The sequence below is a fragment of the Apaloderma vittatum genome, unplaced genomic scaffold, assembly GCF_000703405.1.
Source record: "Apaloderma vittatum isolate BGI_N311 unplaced genomic scaffold, ASM70340v1 scaffold30349, whole genome shotgun sequence".
Taxonomy (NCBI): Eukaryota; Metazoa; Chordata; class Aves; order Trogoniformes; family Trogonidae; genus Apaloderma; species Apaloderma vittatum.
Window position 1 is genome coordinate 14,732 of NW_009736328.1, and position 21,242 is coordinate 35,973.

Sequence of the window (21,242 nt, forward strand, 5' to 3'; positions counted from 1 at the left end):
TTTATCTAGTCACGAGGCAGAAGACAGCAAAGCTTTGAGTTCATTCTTTATAGAGCTTCTCCCCAGCATAGCGCTGTTTCATACCTCAGCTCTCTGTTGAAATCATGCCACGACCACAAAACATCGCTCTCTACAGCTAAAATGGACAAAAGGCCTGTGTGAATGTTCACGGTACTCTCTGGCACACCTGACTAACGAAAGCTGCAACTCTACGACACAAATGGAATTGTTAAACAGACTTGAATGAAGCAGTACAGATTCAGATAAGTTTGTCTGGGGTAATTTTCTGCTCCATATAAAAACATATGGAAATCCCTAAGCTGCAGTAAGTGCTCATGAGTAAGGTTTAAAGTACTTATTCCAACAATATAGTTACGTTCAAGGCATTAGAAATAAGGGGACCGTCCGCTGACAGTGAGTCATGCAAAAAAATCCCTAAACTTTATTAAACACAAAACAAAAAAAGGGGAGGGGGGAAGTACAAAACATGGAGAGTGCTTACTGTAAAAAAATAAAGTTACCGAAAGCTCTAACCACCAATGGGTTATGAAGGTACGTAAGCCTCACACCAGGGCAAAGTACTGGAATGGCAGCAATAAATCAGCACTGACGCTACCCTGAAGTAGCTGCCAAATCTGTAGAGGAGCAGAACACCCCAAAACAAAAGCGTAACTAGATACACAACTTTAAGAAAGAGATTTACTTCTGAATGGAAGTTAACCTACAAGAACAATACAGCCTGATATACCTCTGTGTAAACGCTTAAAAGGGAACAACATTTTATAACCATTCACTGCATAATTTATTGCAGGCAGAACGTATCCAAAAAAAAAAAAGAAAATCATGTCTTTCTGGAATTGTAAGTGAAGTAGGTTTAAGAAAAACCTTGATTTTATGTGCAATATTCAAATTTAAAAATTTAAAATCTTCCCCATAACAATTTTGGTATACAAATGGGTTCTAAGGCTAGCCCTTTATCCCCACAGCATTTGCTTTGAGGTACTTTTTAAAAATTGAAGTTGCAGGAAAGAATATCAGAAATGACTCATTGCAATGAAATGCTAATCTGCAGTCAAGTCTTATTTTATGTGCTTCCAAGTGCAGTGTAGGAAGTAAAATACAGAAACACTAAGAAAACACATCAAAATGCTGTAACCAACAAACGGCTCCTACTTCAATTACAAATATTTTCAGGAGGGGGGAAAAAAAAAAAAAGCTATTTGAAACCTCTATATTCTGGCAGCTGTCCTACAGCATATCCATAGTCCATACTGCAAGGAGCTAATAAGGAAATTGTGTTAAAATGATTTGTTCCCCTTTAACATACTCATCAGGCACACAAGCTTTCCTCAGAACAACACGCAGCTGACAACTCCTGTTTGTTGCAGAAAGCCCTAGCATTTCTTAAAGTTTCAGGACAGCAAGCTGGATCAACTGCACGTACATTTTTCAGCTGACTACAACATCCTTTAGGAAAAACAGCACGGATTTCCTGAACTGAGAACTAAAACAAAGTGTTTTTCTATCGGTCTGTGTGGCAGTCTCACTTTGACACATCTCGCATCACATGAAAGACATCACCGGATATCTATCTCCCCAGGACATGCAACTCATTACGCAGGTGATGTCACCTCCTACTACTCCCAAGAGCCAGCTTTGCCTCAAGGAAGTTTGCTTTTATTTACTGGCACACACAGCGTTACCTTTGTCATTTCATTCCGACCCTTAAGAACGTCTGTATAACACTGAATCCATACAATGAGAATGAAAAGGTGTGAAGGAAACTAATCGTGTGCGGGATTTCTACAGCTTGTCCGACTCATTTTCCAGTCACTCCAATTTAGTAGTTGAATTTGAAAAGAACACGTCACTTAAATAAAAATATGCCCCTTTTAAACTGGCAACTCCATCAACCTGAAAAAGGCTGAAGCACTTATCTAACGTGTATTATGGTATTCTAGAAAGAAACTCACTTTTATGGTTCTACCTTTTAAGACCCTGCATACGTTACAACAGTGCATTAGTGATACAAGTTGTAAAATACTTTTCGGTTCCTTTGGATTTGCATATGATGGTTTTTGCATCAGTCACTGCAGGTAGATTGAGCAAGCTTTGTTTTTGTGTTTTAACATGCATTCAACTAGATATGGATCAGAATAAATTTATACTCCCTTTTTATCATTATAATTAGCTAAAAAATTGCAAGACAGTCCACAAAACAGGATTTTGCTTTAAGACTAACTGCTGGAGTTCCAAGATGTAAGATATGCAGCACTGGAAAATCTTCAGTGATCAGGAATTAGTAGTGTTTAGCCAAGTGTCGAAAGCATTCAGAAGAAAAGTCCTGGTTGGAGGCATGAGGGCTTCAGCACCAACTTTTAAACCTCAATTTCTTGATTGCATATCTCCCATCTTCAAACCTACGTTAAGAGATTGGGAGGGGGGAAAGGAGGAAATATTCTCAGTTACGTGAAATACTATTTGCGTGTGGCAGAGCATTCAAACACTGCAAGCACCACATCGATACACACACACAATGGGGGTTAAGCATTATATAACGCTACACCAGCACTTAGCCAGTCAACTAAAATCTATAGGCTTTTAGGTTAAAAAAAAAAAAAAAAAAAAAATCACTACACTGATTCTCTCTCCCGTCATGCCCACTCCAGCTTTCTGTCATAACTAGTAGTTTTGTCTTAAGGTGCAATATTAAAAAGATATGTTACAACTTTAGTCACAGCAAAAGTCTATTTTTATACGCATGTAACATGACATTCTTCGATGAAATACTGTATGTGAAACATTTCAGATCTGCAGTCCGATAGGCAGCATCACAACAAAATGAGAAACGGCTGTTGCATCACTAACTCAAAGGGAATGCAGTCACCTGTATTCACAGAACTGTGGACTCTTAACTGCTAAAACAGAAATCCAAAGAAAGTTAAAACAAAGTTAGCTAAATGGATTAAGGTGACAATTTTTAGTTCAAGTGGTCTAACAAGCGCTTATTTCAAATGAAGCTGCTCTCAGTGCATGCTATAAAAACAGAAACACAAGTGAGGATCCCAAAACCATCACGCTTTGTGACAGTTTGACACACATTACGCCCCCAAAATCCATCCCACCCTATAGCAGATTTTAAAATTAATACTCCTTTTCTTGAAACTCAAGATCTAAATTTTGGTCCATGCTAGAAATGATTTTTCTGTGCTGACTGCACGATTTTTCCACACTGACTGCAGTAAGTATGAACTACCTGCAACAGAATGAATAAGCAAAACTCAGGGTTATGTATTTGTTTCAGCAGCTTGTGAGAAAGACTCACCTTCAAAGTAAAATACTTGCCTACATATTTAACCAATCTAAAATAAGACGGCAAAGTTACACAAACTGCTTCGTTTGGGAATGGCAGTACTGTGGAATCCAACAACTACCAACAAACCCAAAACATTGAATATATTTAGTCCCAGGTGTACTTTTATAAGGCAAACTTGAGGCTCATTCTTTCGCATTCAACAGTCACGAACTATGAAAACGATTCACGATTTCTGAAGATACAAACCACAGAAGTCCCAACAGGCTTCTCACCTTTGCAGGGAACAGCTAGTACCTAAGCAGCAATTTTTGTGTATTCTTACTCAATTAGAATACTGCAGAAGCACCCCAGTCTGCTTACCTTCTGGAAAATCTCCACAGAAGAACCTGCAATGCTGCCATTTATAAGAAATGTTAACGGGTTTCAGGTAACTTACACTGACTGCCAGGATGATCACCACTGCGGGGGCACATAACTATAGGTTGGTGTTCCTGGAGCCCGGTATGTGGGCATAGTAACTGGATGAGGGGCTACTGGAGTTGGGGAATGAGTTGTCAACAAAGTACCTAGGGTGAAGAGAACATTTTTTTTTCAGTAAGTACAAATTCTATTACAGAGAAAAAGAAAAAAAAAGAGCATTAATTTTAAAAACAATTACAGCTTGCTCATCTTCTGATTTAAAATTACCAGTATCATTTGGCACTCCAGCCTCAATCTTCCTTCAAACATTTTCTGCAAGGGGATCATTTTGATGTTTAGTCCAAAGCACACACACAGACACTCATTACTCGAAAACAGCTCTAGCAGAAACCCTGCAAGATAAGCATTATTCCCTGCAAAACTTTCCCCCAGCAAGTCTTCCTTGCCATAAGAATATTTGATGATAGAGATAACTTGACTGATAGATCGGAATGCATTAGCTCCGTTGCCTTATTACAGACACATTTTTACAGACTAAGGGGCTTCAGAAACAAGCAGGCTGGCAGAGAAGGATCTTAACAGTCTTGCTCTATAGCACTTTATAGAAACAACAGCAAACACCTGGGCTGTGCTCACCCACCTACAAAACTCCAGGGGTAGCTCAGTCTGTGACATTATTTCCCTGGTTTGGGGATTCCTCAAATCAAGTGATACTTTTGACAAGATAAAAAACCAGAATCTGTAAACAAGCTCATGGCTCTTGTTTTTTACATTACTGAACTGAGTATCTTTTGACTGAACGCAGACATGTCTTCATGAGTTAACATCCACTAAGTAACAAAGCATGACATCCCCTCAGTAAACACTCTCAGATGAACCTAGATTATTGGTTAAACAATATTTTCTTCACTAAGAGTGCAGCATTAGGAAGGAGACATCTTCAGCCACTGCAAGACCTGCAGACAGGGAAAACACATAAAATGTTGTTTCTCAACGTACAAAAGGAGCGATATGAAGAGTGAGCTGAGAACAGTGTTTTCCTCAGCCTGAAGCAGTTGTTTTCAAGTAGGCACAGAGATAGGTAAAGAGAAGAGGAAGTCAGATTCTTGACACTGATGAGAAGCAAAACAGGCAAGAGTAAGTGAAATTCCATCAAAATATAAAGAAAAAATATTTTATGATAATACTAATATCTGAAAAGGGGATATGGCTTCTCCATCCTTAGAGATGAAAACACCACTAAGCAAATATGCAACCTGGTCTAGCTGGATCTGCCTTGAAGACACTGGACTAGATGGCCTACAGAAGTCCCTTCTAAAGTTTTATGACTCTGCCACACACACCTCTGGCATAGTTTTTTTTGTAATGCAGTCACGTTGTCTCGACCTGAAAGAAGAGCTTCACCAAGAAAACATAAGGATTATGTTTTCTATCCTCCAGAAGGACTTGAACAAGCTTGAGAAACGTGCCCATGTGAACCTCATGAGATTCAACAAAACCAACGGCAAGGTCCTACACCTGGGTTGGGGCAATCCCCAGTATCAGTACAGGCTGTGACATGAAGGGGTTGAGAGCAGCCCTGCAGAGAGGGACTTGGGGGTGTTGGTGGATGAAAAGACAGACAAGAGCCAGCAAGGACAAGAGCCAGCAATGTGCCCTCACAGCCCAGAAAGCCAACCGTGTCCTGGGCTGCATCAAGAGAAGTGTGGCCAGCAGGTCTAGAGAGGCAATTCTCCTGTACTCGGCTGTGGTGAGAGCCCACCTGCAGCTCTGTTTCCAGCTCTGGGGTCCTCTGTGTAAGAAAGACACAGACCTGCTCGAGTGAGTCCAGGGGAGGCCACAAAAATGATCAGAGGGCTGGAACACTTCTCCTATGAAAAAGAGCTTAGAGTGTTGGGGTTGTTCAACTGGGAGAAGGCTCCAGAAAACAGCCTTTTAATGTTTACAGGGGACATATAAGAAAGATGGGGACAATCTTTTTAGAAGGGCCTATTGAGATAGAACAAGGGATACTGGATTAAAATTAAAACAGGGTAGGTTTAGACTAGTTATAAGGAAGAAATTTTTTTACAGCAAGGGTTGTGAAGCACTGGAACAAGTTGCCCAGAGGGGTGGTAGGGGTGGTAGAAGTCCCAGCCCTGGAAATATTCAAGGTCAGGCTGGATGGTGCTTTGAGCAACCTGATGGAGTTAAAGATGTCCCTGCTCACTGCAGGGGGGATGGACTAAATGACCTTTAAAGACCCTTCCATCCCAAAACATTCTAGGATTATAAATTCACTTACCTGCTGACATTGCCATAGTAGTCCCAGCCACCATCCCCATAGTCACACCGTTTCCCCTCGGTGGTGGAATCGGAGCAGGATACATGGTTGCTGGCATTCCGTTGGGCTGCACAACTGTGGTGTGGTGAATTACGTGGGGTGGTGCTGCATATAAAGGCTGTGTGTAGTAAGTGCCTTGCTGTTGGAGGGGGGAAAAAATAAATGTAATTACAATATATCTGGTGGGGAAGTTAAATGATGTCTGTTTTCATGAATCATAAAAGCATTATTCTAAAGATGCAAGGTATTTATAGAACAGAAGCCAAAATATTCACTTCAACTACTCCAATTGTGTTTCGCTGGCAAACTTTTTAACATTTAGCCCCTTTTTATGGTTCTTCGAGCAACACTCTAAGTGACCTTTGCAGAACTCCAATGCTGACTGTACCTTCAACAACAAGGGCTTGTTTGTCATTCACTGTCCAATCCAAATATACTAAGCAGATTGCATAGATCTTGCTATGTGCTTATCAATTCCCTTCAACTACTGTACACATGCCAGGCAAGTTTCCTCTATGCAAAAAGGGGGCCAAGTCTTCCCCAAAATATCATGTTTAGTGAAGTGTATTAATTCTATCCTTTCTAATTTTCAACAGTTTGTCTAGTATGAGACATGGTAACTCACTGAATAACGTGAGGCTTCCTAAAAAAAAAATATAAAAAAAATAATGCAAGTTTGTGACAATTTTTGACAAAAGAAAATCAGGATGTGGTAGTTAAAGCACCCAGCACACGTTTTTAAAACTACTGAGCCGACTGCCTCTTCAAAGACTGAACACATTATCATGTGTCACGCCAGAGAGTGTAAATGTGCGCACAGACACAATCTGTATATCGGTGTATTAAGTGTATCAGAGTATTAATTGTATCAGTGTATTAAGAATTCTTCAGGCAGCTAAAAATTCTCTTCATCCATGAAGAAATACGTGTGACAGAGTTAAGAGTTCAAGCAGGTATTAGAAGGTAAAATACTATCCAAGCAGAGAGTTTTTTGTGTTTGTTTCTTTACCTGTGCATACGGATTCTGCTGTGGATAGGCACTTCGAACTGGGTACACAGCAGTCTGATAGGGATTCGGTGACGAAGAATAGGGCGGCACTGCTCCACTAGTAGGCGAACAAGATACTTTATATGGGGTGCCTGGTGTGTAACCTGAAACAAAGGCAAATCTGCATTAAAAACATGAAAAACAAGTGTCAGTACACTGCTTTCTAAAGTCAGAGGTAACAATTTTCTTCACGTCCAAGTTCCTTAATCTTCAAGTGAGTACTTAGCAGGCTAGTTTCAATATCCAAGTACAAGTTCTATCAGTTACATAATTCTGGTACCAGTATGAAAATAACACTTGACTGTGTCAGCTAAGCATTAAAAGATAACTGCATTTTCGCACAATTTGCTTCTCAAATTTATAGATATGGGATAAAAAAAAGTGGATTGGATTTGTGTCGTAATATCATTAAATACTTGGATTCAGAATATTAGGCTACGTTCCTTCATAGGAGGATGTGGCTCATGTTACCATCAGGCCAGTTTTCAACGCACCCCAAACTGTACTGACAAAACATAGTAACAGTTAATTAAACTGCAGTAACCTTCTGTAGAAGATGACGGCGCACAAGAACAAAAATTTCAAGTCTTAATCACGTAAAGAACTCAAGATGGATTTCAGAGAGCAGGCAGACATAACCTGTAACTGCTACTGCAATTTACATTTATTTCTACTTTTTCCTGGCATTTTCAGAACTAGCTAAAATAATTACAAAAGGACATGCCTTAAAACCACAAGAACTGTAGAGTTCATTGGAACTGCAAACTAAACTTTGAAGTCACTGTAATATCTTTAAATATTTTTGTGTATTACATACAAAGACATACCATTAATCATCACTTAAGAGTTGTTTTTACACATTAGAGTTAATCTTCACATCTATGAGAAAGAATTCTGCATTCCTATTTATTGCAAGGCCCCCCAAACCACTGTGCATTATAACTGTTGGGAATTATTCAATTTTTTCAGGGGTAAGTAGCAACAGTTGGCTCAGACCCTGCCCAACGACAGTTCTGTCATTTCTCCAGCCCTCAACAGCCGAGCTGTCCAGATGACAGAACAAGGGTTTGATGAAGCCTGAAGGACATCCATGAAAAGCACCACTGGTGCCGCACGTTACACTGCCAAGATTATACTATGGCTTAATGGCCAGAGTGAGACTACAAAAACCTTGGCAGCAGCACCCACCAGTAATGACATCCAGGGTAGAAAGCAACAGGCACAAGTGATTGTGGAAAAACCACCAAGGCCCCAGCCTGTGCTATGCTGAAAAGATCTGGGGTCACGTGCAGGTCCACCACACCAGGAGACGCAACATCCACAGGTACCACTTCCACTTAGTTACAATTGTACAAACTAGTACTAGAACAAGGTAAGGAAGAAGGAACACTTGGTAATTACAGGGGAAAAAGAAAAGGACATTATGAGAATAGAGATTAGGTTAACTGTCTAGAATGTGCTGACTTGGATGCAGAGAACAGATCTGAAGCCTTGCAGCTGAGAGAACACCAGCATGTGTGTTGTGAAAAGTCAGTCCATCCAGACAGATGACTTCCGTCCTTTTGGCAGAAGTCTAAGTTTCCTTCTGACTTCATTCCACCCTTCAAACTGAAAATTGTTCTGTTAACAAGGAAATAGGTTTACTATGGGGTTTTTTTCTTTAAATAGGTTCATCACCTTTAGAGACACTAAAGAAAGCTACCACAGCACTTACACTGAACACTTGGTTTTAGAGATCCTAAGTATTTGACAAACAGAGCATGCTGAGGAAGTAACTTCTATTTCTAGTATAGGGAGCTATTTGTGCTGAAAAACTCAGCTACAAAATGCTGAACACAAAGCATCATTACTGAACTACAATTACGTCCTCAGTCAAGCCCACTCTCATTCTAAAAACCCACTGATATAGCTGCACAGGCAATTTAACTTTCATTCTTGCCAAGTGGTACATCTGTGCCAGAGGTGTTCTGCTTCCCCATCTAATTTATTTCTCCCTTACAGGGAGCAAAGACCTTAGAAGCACATGGTTATGCAAACCCACAGAAATTTAAGACAGATACCTGTAAGAAAGTACCCTTTTTGAACAGCAGTGCTAGAGCACATTCAGTACTGCTGCACAATGCGGATTTACAAGATTTACTTTGATTCTACAAACAGGCAGTTACATTAGAAAAGTTAAAAAAAACATAAAAAAAAAATCTCAGCTGTTAGGACAAAGTACTTCAAGTTGTTACCTGCCTGAATTAGAAGATCTGGACATTTTGAACTTTACTGCTTAGTTTAAGAAGCAGCTATAATTTAAAGATATTCTTAGTTCTGAGAAAACGCTTATTTTCTATTAACAGCTATTAAGACTAATAGTATTAGCTTTTTTTTTTAAAAAAAAAGGACATTCAAAGATGGTATATGACTTCTATACACCTGTATTTGTTTTTCACACAAAAGTGAAAATTTTCTTACTCTTAACTTTGCTGTATAGCATGAAATACATAAGATGTTGTTGGTTGGTTTGGTTTTGGTTTTTTGTGGTTTTTTTTTTTTAATTGCTGGAAGTTATAACATCTGTTTCCCTACCTTAAATTCAAGGCGGAAGACTCTATTCACTATGCCTCTAAGCAGCAAACTGAACACACAGGTTGTACCAATCCAAATAATCCACAGTTGCAAGGAAAGCTACACAACTACACACTTGTAACAGGTTCTACAGGCAAACATTTTGGAAGAGTTACTCTCTCTTGCCTCCGTTACTGCTACTGCACCCTTTTAAGAGTCTCCCAGTAGTTAACGAAACACTTTATGTTATAAACATTGGACTTCACTACTGCCAGCAGGCTTCCACAACATAAGCTTCCCAATTTCAGGCAGCATCTTTTCCTACCACTGTAAATCACACACGGGCATTTAGAAACAAATTTGGTTATGTGCCATGTGTCCCTCTGAAAAACTAGCATAATACACACAACTGAGAGAGTTCCTAAGGATGGCCCAGATCTACATCAACAAAGCGATATAAGGAATTCTCTAGTATGCAAAATAACCACAGGGTTAGAACTTGAGTGCTTGGGTTTCTTATGCCTGTTTTTCCACCTCCCTTTTCTGAGGCTGAACACACTCACCTTCTCTTAAATGACAAGAATGTAAGTGCAGTTACCTAAATCCTCCCCAAGTATCCACTACAGACAAAATAGTTATACTCAGCAACCAGGCTTGCCAGACAATTAGTTTGTGCAAGAAGACCACTGTAAGGGCAGAAGGAAGGCAGCAAGCTGAACTTGGAAAGATACAGTTTAAGAAAAGGATGAAAAAGAAGAATTTTGGAGATGACAGAAGAAAAACCAAGAATCTGGAAACACGCAGGAAGATGCAAAGCAAGTAGAATCACGAAGGAAGCAGTGAAGGGAAAGCAATGCAATCCTCACATATCAGCCTGACACATAGAAACAATACCCTTCTCTGAAGGTGAAAGCACTATGACTTAAGATTATACTCAATTTATCAGATGATTCCTTATGAGTCATATTCAAAGTAACGTAAAAACTTATCCCACAGCGCGTTATTGTCAGCCCCTACAGCTTTTCCTCATCCTTGGCTCTAACAGTTTCCAAACTTCAAGCTACTGCTTCGACATACCTATCACACGTACCTGTTTGGAAGGTCGGATTTGCTCCAGGATACATATTAGGGGAATAGGCAGGAGCAGCCGCTGCATAGCCCATTGGGAAGCCAGCTAGAAGAAAGAATATGCCCAAGTTATTTTCTAGACTGACTGCACAGTCTAACTGGACTTTACGACAGTTAACAGTACTAAGTGGTTCTCTCAGGTGCTGGCAAAACGGCAGGTCAATGCTTCTGCACCAGCATACAACAAACACTATCGCCCAACTCATATAACAATATACTGATCTCCAACATAAGGCAAAACACAGCATCAGCAAAAGCTACAATTAGTTGAAAGATATAAGTCTGTGATAAGTGAAGCGTCTGAATTAATCATAGTTAATGATCTCCCCAGGAACTTATTTACAGTATTATAAACTGTAAAAGTGAGCAATGCCTGTATTTAGAAAAACAAGTTACTACCACATTTTGTTATCAATATATCAAGATTTGAGCTTCTCCAGATAAAAGGCAATTACTATTTGCATATTCACTCTTAGCTTAAAGCTGCTAGGTTTAAACTACTACTCAAATCTCAAGGGTTTCTATTTTGCTATAAATCCCAGAGTCCTTAGCAATCAGTCCTAACAATAAAAATTCCTTAGCTCAGGATTATATATTCCTTAGCTCAGGACTAGTTCCGTAAAGCACTTCGTTAACATACCAAGTGACATACATGTGGCACTACTATTAGGTGGTCAGCATGGATAAGACTAAGGAAAGCATTAGGCTTAAAAATCAAAGGTAAAGATAATAGAGCCAATTCATGTGTTTTCAGAATGTAAATAGCTTTCAAGTTTTTAAATTCACAAGCTGCTAGTGAAAGCTTTAGCACAGGTTTACACGTTACTCAAACTGGCTACACACCTGCAACATAAATAATGCTGCATGCATTTTCAGTCCTCTATTCTTTCTTCACACGTTTAGCTCCACAGCAGAGCCCTGGGAGCTGCCCAACAAACGAGTCATGTGGGAAAAAAGTAACTAGGACAAGCAGCAGTTTTAACTGCCACACAGACCTCTCATCCATACGTGAACACTTGGAGATCAATTCCTTGCTACTGTAAATCCATATGACCTCAAACAGGTCTAGGATAATATAGAGCTCTTAAATAATAAACAACTTTAAAAAACAGAGTGCTTTTAAATGACACATTCCACCTAGCAATATATTAATTATTTTCCATTACAATGTAACCCATGTAAACTCAATGATTGTGAAAGGAGAATCTGTAGCTTTTAAATGAGGAGAAGCAGAGAGACTTAGTCATGCAGCAGTTTGGGAGTTCTTTAAAAACAATCCTAAAGTGCAAGCCTGCTATTTATTTCAGAGAATGTGTTTTATGTTTATTCCACAATCTTTAAGCCTGAACCAAGCAGCTCAGAAATCTACCTGTAATTGTGCGACACTGTAGACCTTACTGCCTAAGCTGAATTTAAGGATCACAGCTGGGTAAACTGACTCACTGACTCCTGGAAGGAAGAACTTTGAGTGATCAACTTGCAGCAGGACATGTAAGGCACTTCCATAACGATTCTACTTCAATTCCAAATAGTATAGTTAAGCTAATTTACAACCAAGTGGAGATCACCAAATATACAGGACTTATGTACTTCAACATGTCATCTAATATGTGTAACAGCAGAATAAAAGATTAGAAGTTAGCTGCTATTTATGCCTACAATAGTGTATTTTCCTAAGCAAATTAAGGTATCACTTAGATTAGTACAAACAAGAGCTTTAACACAATGTGTAAATGGTTGGAAGTACAAATGAATTCTTAGTTAATATAAACGAACATGAATAGAGTTAAAAATACAAAGTTATATTTAAATAACTAAATAATCTTTACTTAAAGCAAAATAAAACTTTGAAAAAGCAATCTATTATGAATGCAGAAATAATTGTACTGTAACTGATACTAATTAGTAGAACACTGCTCCTTGCCTTATTACGAAATTACTGTTGTCCACACTAAAACAATTATACAGACTAAAAACATCAAGTGGGACTTATGGTCACACAGCATCTGCTTTACAATTTATTACTGCACCATTTCAGTCACTCAAGAGACCTAAGAACACTGCAACACAGTTTGTGGTTTTCCCTTAAAAATCCCATAGAAATCAAGGTATACTAGTTTGAGAAAAAAAAATTACCAGTACCTGAAAGGTAAAAATAAAAATGAAAATGTTTTTGAAACAATCAAGTCAACAGCAAAGAAAATTTGTTTATGCACCAGTATTTAGAAGAAGGAACAAAGTGGAACAGGAAAATAGGAACTCCAGTACACTGCCTAAGCTGAAAAACTGTAAATACCACTAGGAAAATACAGAAATATACTACAGCTAGAAAGAATATAACAGTAACAGTGCAGAATGATTTCTAGCTCCCAGACACCAACAGAATCACAAAACAGGCTCCTTGTAAAAGCTACACAAGTTGAATTGGTTTGATACTTAATATCTGAGCTGAAAGACCCTCCAGCCTCTCCCAGGATGGAGAAATTCCCTCACCCTGCAGATACTACAAGAAAAGACCGCACTGAGACATACTGCTTGAAATACCTCACAGAGGCACACAGTCGTTCTCTTCAGCCTTCCTGGAAAGTTCTGTCCAAATCTAATTATTGCCTTATTCAATTTCTGAACTTTGGGGATATCAGAAATGAAGCCCACTCACAGGCAGATGAGGGGGAAAAACCCTGAAGAGAAACTTGAAGTCAAACAAGAAGCAGTAGCAAAAGCAAGAAATACATTTAATTTCTGTTTTAAAAGCATTTTTTGGCCATTTGCTTGGTCCCACCTTTGTTGCTATGCCTCAGGCAGTCATAAAACAGATAGCATGAGCAAGAATTAGAGGATAGAAAGGTTAACAGTGCCAGCCAACTAGCAGCAGAAATAGAATGACTCCTCTTCTTGCAGGGTGTAATTATTAGAGCTCCTAAAATAAGCTGCTTTGGAAGAGATACTGCAGTTAGAAATAAAACAGAACTACTAGCACCACTCTTGAAATGTCACTTTTTAAATTTAAAAAACCCCACCCAAATCCCAAAATGGATTACACGTGAAGCCATAAGTGACTATTTCTTCTCGATTTCAAACAAAGATCAGTGTAACTGAAACTCATGAAAAGCATCACTTACCTGGATAACCAATTCCTTTGGCATTTGCATAGGGAACCCCAGAAGATCCAGGGCTATACACAGGATTCATGATTTCAGTAACTGATTCAGGAAAAAAAACAAAAAGAAAAAATTATTTACTCAAGTATAGGGAAAGCCTGAAATCTCAGCAACTAAAATGGAACTCAAAATGTGTATCAGAAGAAAATGTCACAGGAAAAAGTAGTAATTTCACCACTCATCAAAATTAAAACTGTAGCTACAAGCCAAAGAGTCACTGCAGAAATAAACTTCATAGCATCACACACCCAAATTGGCCAGACAATGTCTTGGGAATGAAACGTGCCCTGCCGCAGAGCATGCTTTCAAAATATTTCCATCCCTAAGAGTTCCCCCACAGAGAGCAAATCCATAACCCACCGCAGGAGTTTGCGTTTTGGACTTCTTCCCCCCACATGATCTAGCAATCACTCACTGTCTATCTACCAAGAGAAAACGGTTTCTTCCCATTTCTTTCCTGAAGCATCTAGCCAAGGGATGCAAATACTTACAGTCTACTACTACTGACGTTCCATGCCTGGTATCCCAGTCCTTTACCAGCACTAAACTAACCAATCATCAATAGCCCAAACATTACAGAAGCAAGTGGCAAAAGGCTTTCTGTATTAGACGGCTAGCTCACATTTATTTGTTTGGTTGTTTGCTGCTAAGTTCTTCAGAGCCTATGACAAGCTGACAGTTGGGTCCAATCATTTCTGAATTATACAGCCACACATCAAAAAGGCACCTCGAGCTAGCATCACTGACAAGAATAAAACCAAGGAAAATAAAGTGGCATAGAAGATGCTTCTCAAGTTTTGTACTTCCCTTGTACTTTTGTACTACTTATATACTTCCATGAACATAAATCACTGCATCATAGCTCACAAGCAAGCCTGCCACATAGCTCTTACAGAAGTACTGTTCGCAATTTTTTTCCTAAAATATTAGAAAAGTATCTCTGTATTTTAACTGCAATATCTTCATCATCTGATTTCCTGCATATAATTACAGATTTACCCCGTTTCTTCCTGAAAGCACGCATTTTTCACTACAAACAGCCTCTGATAGTAAGACAGTAGGGCACACTGAAACCAGACTCTCTTATTAATTGTTAGTATGTGGTTCCTGAGACACTTCCTCTTCTACATCTTGAGATGCTGTCTTACTTTTATCAACAGTGTGTTAAGCAGTTTAACACAGAATTTAACAGAATTTTGTAAATAAAGTTTATGAAGTAAAGAGTCATAATTACACATGTACTACTTTAGTTACAAAACATGTTATGGCAGGAATCTAAGTTTATCAGTATTGCTGCACTGATAAATCTATGTTAACGTGACTGAAAAAGATAGAAGTAGCTTGCTTTTTAAAGCAACACTAAAACCAGCTCTGTGTCAAGAATTTTAGCAACACCTAGTACACAACTGAAATAGAACCATTTGTGCAAATTTAGGAAATGACAAAATAAGTGCTGTCGAAGTTTATAATCAGGTTTCACAAAATACTTAAACTCAATGTAAGAGAATTAACTGATCAGTTTCTTGGACTTTCACACACACGGAGCAATTACTAACTTTAAAAGTTTTCTTTTTTCCAGCTTCATATTGGATTACATATCAAGACAACTGAACCCATTAAGAATGAGCCAAACAAATAATCAGCCATTTACATTGCTTAGTATGAAGAAAGTTTCCCAGAGCAGCACACTTGAGTCACCTGACCAGCATAAAAAAAAGGCGCAGTTTGACACAAATCTCTTCGGAAATGTTCTGCAGCAAACTAGTCATCTTCAAGGATAAAGCATTATTTTCCAGTGAAGCCCCGCAGAGTTTTAGCAGCATTAACTCTGCTGTGCCATAACCAACAGGCATATTTTGCTGGACCAGCATTTCACTGTGGCATATCTGTTCTTTACTCCCATATTTCTTCTACGTATCCTCCTTTCTAAGTAAGCACCCTCATTTACTTGAAAACTTGTAGTCTGTTCCCCTAGTATGTCGCTGTATTTACTTCTCATCTGCATCTCTGCTCCGCTTTCAATGTTGATTTTGTCACGTTGTATCTCTAAACCTATAAAAGCCTTAAGAGGTACAAGCTTCACTTCAGTCTCATCATTTCCAGGTGGGATAAAAGTTTTAAACAGCATTCTCCCATATCCCCATATGCTGCTCCTCATTGCAGTCTCTACAGCAGTTAGGAGGAAAGCAGACCCTGTAACCCTCTCGCCATTCTGAACGGCAACGAGAAGAAAGTAAGAAAGAGGACTGAAAAAGCAGCAAGAGCATTCTGCAAATATTTGTAAATAAAACCATCTCACCCCAACTATTACAAGTATTGGGCATCAATGACTGCAGAAGAATACAAGGACATGCAGTTTGGGGGGGATGACTTGCACAGACACTGTACAAAGCTGAAAAGGTACAGAAAATTAATAGAGAAGGTCAGACAACTCATCAGACTTGCTCTCAAAGGAAGTGCAGATAGAAAGGAATTCCACTTAAGTAAGGAGAAAAAAAACCCCTATGGCACTGTGAGTCTGCAAGCTGCCTCATACTGGAAACAATATCAACTTCCACTTCAAATGCATCCATAATTCAAAATTTTTGCATCCACACTCACATATTAATTCCACTTTGGTTGAACAGGTATATCTTAGAATCACAGACTGTCAGGGATTGGAAGGGACCTCTAGAGACCATCTAGTCCAGCCCCCCTGCCAGAGCAGGGTCACCTACAGTAGGTCACACAGGAACGTGTCCAGGCGGGTTTGAAAGTCTCCAGAGGAGACTCCACACCCTCTCTGGGCAGCCTGTGCCAGGGCTCCGGCACTCTCACAGGGAAGAAGTTTCTCCTCATGTTGAGGTGGAACTTACTACATTCTAGCTTATATCCATTATTCCTTGTCCTATTACTGGGCACCACCAAACAGAGATGGTTCCTTCTTCTTTAAGGGGCCTCGGATATCTGCATACATTAGTGAGACCCCCTCTTCAGCCTTCTCTTTTCAAGACTAGACAGCCCCAGTTTTCTCAATCTATCTTCATAGGAGAGATGTTCAAGTCCCTTAATCATCCTTGTAGCTCTCCGTTGACCTTCTCCAGTAAACCCCTGTCTCTCTTGAATTGGGAAGCCCAAAACTGGATGTTCCAGGTGTGGTCTCACCAGTGCAGATTAGAGGGGGAGAGAATCTCCCTAGCCCTGCTGGACACATTTTTCTTAATGCCCCCCAGGACCCCATTGGCCCTCTTGGCCACAAGGGCACGGTGCTGTCCCAGGGACACTCACTGCCCACTGGGACTCCAACACCTTTCTCCATGGGGCTTTCTAGCAGGACGTCCCCTAATCTGTGCTGGTGCCTGGTGTTATTCCTCCCCAGATGCAGGACTCCCCACTTGTCCTTACTGAACTTCATGAGGTTCACCTTCACCCAGCCTGTCCAGATCTCGCTGGATGGCAGCACAGCCCTCTGGGCTATCAGCCACCCCCCCATAGTTTCATATCACCAGTGAACTTGCTGAGGGTGCACTCTGTCCCTTCACCCAGGTCATTGACGAAGATATTGAACAAAATCGGACCCAGCGCTGATCCCTGGGGAACACCACTGGCCGCGGGCCTCCAACTTGACTCTGTGCCGCTGATCACAACCCTCTGAACTCTGTTGTTGAGCCAGTTAACAATCCACCTTACTGTCCAATCACCTATCCCACATTTCTTCAATTTTCCTACGAGAATGTTATGGAAGATACTATCTCATCACTTCTACTTTCACATTCTAGCTTTCACCACTGAAATACGAGTAGAGATCCACCAGTCTGCAAAAAGTGCTTACAATTTCTGTAACACAGACAAAACTTCATATAGCTTCTAATTAAAAATAATTATTTTCAAGTCTTCTCTGAAGGACCCGACCTGTAAGTATATAATTATACAGTATTACCCAGTGGCTGCAATCATCCCACACTTACCGTAATTTTACTTGGAAGGGAATCTGTTATATTGAAATATGGAACCTTGCAGTCCACTTCCCCGTAACACTTCAAGTCCACATCAAACGTCAGGAAAACTAGTACAAAGTGAACACGAAGAATCACGGCTTTCAACCTTTTTGTTGGCATCCTCTCCAAAGCATTCTCATGTTAATGTATGTAAATAAGTGTCTACCATGCATCATCTGTATATAAATTGCACAGAGTCAACTGTATATAAATTACAGTCAACTAATTCTTTTGGCTGAAATGAAGGTAATCACACTTATTAAAGATGCTGCAATTAAAGACTATGCTTGGGAAGTGCAAATGCTCCACCTTTCATTCTTGCCAGAGCCAAGCAATCAAACGCAGTTTTGATTATGCCTGTTAAATCTCATCTTGGTACAGATACCAGGATAATCATTCTCCTCTTAAATCCACGTTTCAAGAAGCTGAGCACAAAAGCCAACCACTGCTAATGCTGAAGCTCTAGCACTCCAAATTAGATACGCTTTTGAACATAGCTTTTCCTGCTACACTCAGAATGAGCATGTTTCTAACAAATTCTGCTTTTAAAAAACATCTTACAGTAATGTATGCAAAAAGCCACAGATCAATGCAAATGCTGTAAAGCAGGCTGCACATTCCTCTGTAACAGATACCTTTACTATTTATTTTCAAAGTTGTGCAGAAACACTACCAGAACAAGATCTACCGAATTTCACTTTGTGCTCATTTTATGACAATTCCATCACAAGAGTTGGGAAAGAATCTCCACGTACTTTGCCTAAAGCACACTACTGTGGTACTTCCGTTCTTGGAACTTCAGCAGACTCATGCGAAGTCACTACAGTACTTAACATCTATCCAGCCTGAAATACTTTTAGAATGTTGTTTGCTACGAAACTGTACAAATGACCCAGTTTCCACTCACGTACAATTCTTTAACGAAGTTAACGACCATCTTAGAAATGTTCTACATTTTACCCATTTGATTTCCAGTCAAAGCTTAACAGAAGTAAAATACAGTTCCTAAGTGCCTGGCAGTTTGCAATGTAAAAAAAAGTAATTTCCACTGCTAAGTAACAAAGAAAATAGCTCAGGACACTTCAGCTCTTCAAATAACCAAAAACAATTCAAGTTTCAGTTTTAAAACTTCAGCAAGCAAAATAATAGGCCCTTTGACACAAGCCCTAGGCCAAACAACAGGCACTTCTGTCACGATTACTTTTTTCATTAAAAAAGGGGCTCATATCAGCACACATCCCTCTAAGACAACACACCCCACGCTGCACTGGTACGTGCAGGTAACGCAAACCTCATTTCTTCTATTCATCCAAGAACTCAAAAAAGGGCACTGTATTTTATTGGGAAGTAAGCATCGCCCTCAATCAAAACAGGGCACGGGTTCATGGCAGTGCATGGCTGAAGCCAGCTGGAATCAACACCTGCACAGAACGGCCATGCTTCTGGCAAGCAACCCCACTCCCTGGGCTGGGACAGCACTGGTGCTCTAACCCTTCACTGATTTAGATCAGCTGAGTCAGTTCATGAAATTCCAGGATCTGATGGAGTTTTTCGGGCAGAGGGTTGCTATGTTTTCTTCCGACTAGCTTGAGAGAGTGAGACAGATCACTGAGACAGGTGGCCAAGACAGCATCAATTCCAGTGCAGGGAAGGGAGCAGGCCTGGATGATGGCAGTAGAGACTGAGGTTGCAGCACCACAGCCTGGAAAAGGACAATTAACAACTCTGCCCAAACTTCACACATAAAGGAAGATATAAAGCCGGAAACATCATTCACATGCAAGTCTTCCTCTCCTGCTCAAGTTACACGATGTTCTTGTCACAAAAGCAAAAGAAGGAGACACCTGCCATCACCCTTCTATGCTTTGTGTGCATGCAATTATTTTTTTAAGACTACAAAGGCATAAAGCAGTTTAGACTTTTTAATCCTTTCTAAGGAATACAATTCTCATCTGTAAACCTATTCTACCAGCGGTACTTTTCTGGTGTCAAAATACATTTACACTAACACCAACGCTATTTGTACCCAGTATCAATAAGGACAATATGATTATATATAGAAGATTCCGAATTACTTCTGTACAAAAATTTAATGTTAAAATCCTGCTTGCTCTATTCTCCAAAAAACAAACCAAAAAGAAACAAACAAGCAAAAATCACCCAAAATATCACCAAAACCTCTTTTCTTCAAAAACCCCTGCTACTCGTGCAAGGATTAAACAAATGACCCAGTATTCTTGAAGACTACAATTTCTGTTGTTGCTACTACACAGGGGAATAAAAGTTGTCAGCTCCAATCCCTGCATCCCTGCATAACTTTGAGATTATGTGTATTGTTATTTCAAATAAGTGGAATAGCAAAGCAAAACTGTCAATTCCTCCCAGTAAGAATCTTAGAAATCTGCCTAATGCCAAATTTAAGAGATGTTAATCAACTATGAGAAATAGAGGAGAGGAAAAAAAAAAAGGAAGAATAAAATTCCACCCCACGAATGAATCATATTTGCCACTTTTTTAGTTAAATCCTGAAGCTCAGCTTCCTGGCCAATTTTTCTCCTACAAATCGTTTTTGCTCATTAAGCTCATTTTCAGTTTATTCCACATTGCTTTTTGAAATAAGATGAATCTGTCACAAGTTCCAAACTGAGACAGAATATCCAAAAGCCTCTTAATTCTTCCTACCTTTTCACCTGAACATCACGGTGTGCAATTACTACCCCAAATGTACAGGTTGGGAAGCACACGTTATACGAGCACAAATGTTTTATGACACTGGGAATTACACATCTCACAGTAAAATCACACCACAGCAGACAGAAAGTCTCGTCAAATTAGGTAAAATGCCCACTACAACTGAATATTTAAGAACAAATTAAATGCAGCTCTTCTCACGTTGAGAGCAGTGGCTCTCCCTTTACTCAAAACCTAACTTTTTACATTTCTCAGAACGCAACATTTCATCACGGTATTTATGGTTTGGCTCCATTCTAGAAAAGCACTGAGAGCACGGTTTGCATCAGGGCTTTTTGTCACCTCGCAAATCTTCCTAGGAGCTACAGACGATTTTATTTCTTCACGGATGCAAAGGTAACGAGGCAGACACCACTCGGGAGCCACACACAGCGCTCTGCGTGCGGCTAGAGCTTACTATTTATGCGAAAATCCAAGCGAGCGAGCCCCTCCTGACACCACACTGAATTTTTATGAAGTTACCAAGGCAAACCTGCAGCTTACCTCCACAAACCGGCACTACGGGCGTCCCGAGCGCTCAAAACCAAGCCAGTCCACAGAGATAACCCGCAAACCAAAAGGAGAT

General features: G+C 39.8%; 1 protein-coding gene across 1 annotated transcript; it reads right to left on the reverse strand.

Annotated features, from left to right (window-relative positions):
- Positions 1–1,714: 1,714 nt before the first annotated feature.
- Positions 1,715–13,986, reverse strand: FAM168B (family with sequence similarity 168, member B). The gene is made up of 6 exons (XM_009876935.1): positions 13,911–13,986; positions 10,751–10,834; positions 7,069–7,211; positions 6,021–6,198; positions 3,753–3,882; positions 1,715–2,420 (listed from the first exon to the last, which is right to left on the reverse strand). Exons 1-5 carry the CDS (start codon positions 13,978–13,980, stop codon positions 3,770–3,772), a joined length of 588 nt encoding a protein of 195 aa, XP_009875237.1. The 5' UTR covers positions 13,981–13,986; the 3' UTR covers positions 1,715–2,420; positions 3,753–3,769.
- Between the last annotated feature and the right edge of the window lie 7,256 nt (positions 13,987–21,242).

Excerpts from the sequence above, each read along its gene's own strand:
- FAM168B (XM_009876935.1), bottom strand. The coding sequence starts at position 13,980 with ATGAATCCTGTGTATAGCCCTGGATCTTCTGGGGTTCCCTATGCAAAT. Across the intron at positions 6,199-7,068 it reads AGCAGAATCCGTATGCACAG|CAAGGCACTTACTACACACA; the intron begins GTAAAGAAACAA and ends CCCCTCCAACAG. Across the intron at positions 3,883-6,020 it reads TACTATGGCAATGTCAGCAG|GTACTTTGTTGACAACTCAT; the intron begins GTAAGTGAATTT and ends TCTTCACCCTAG.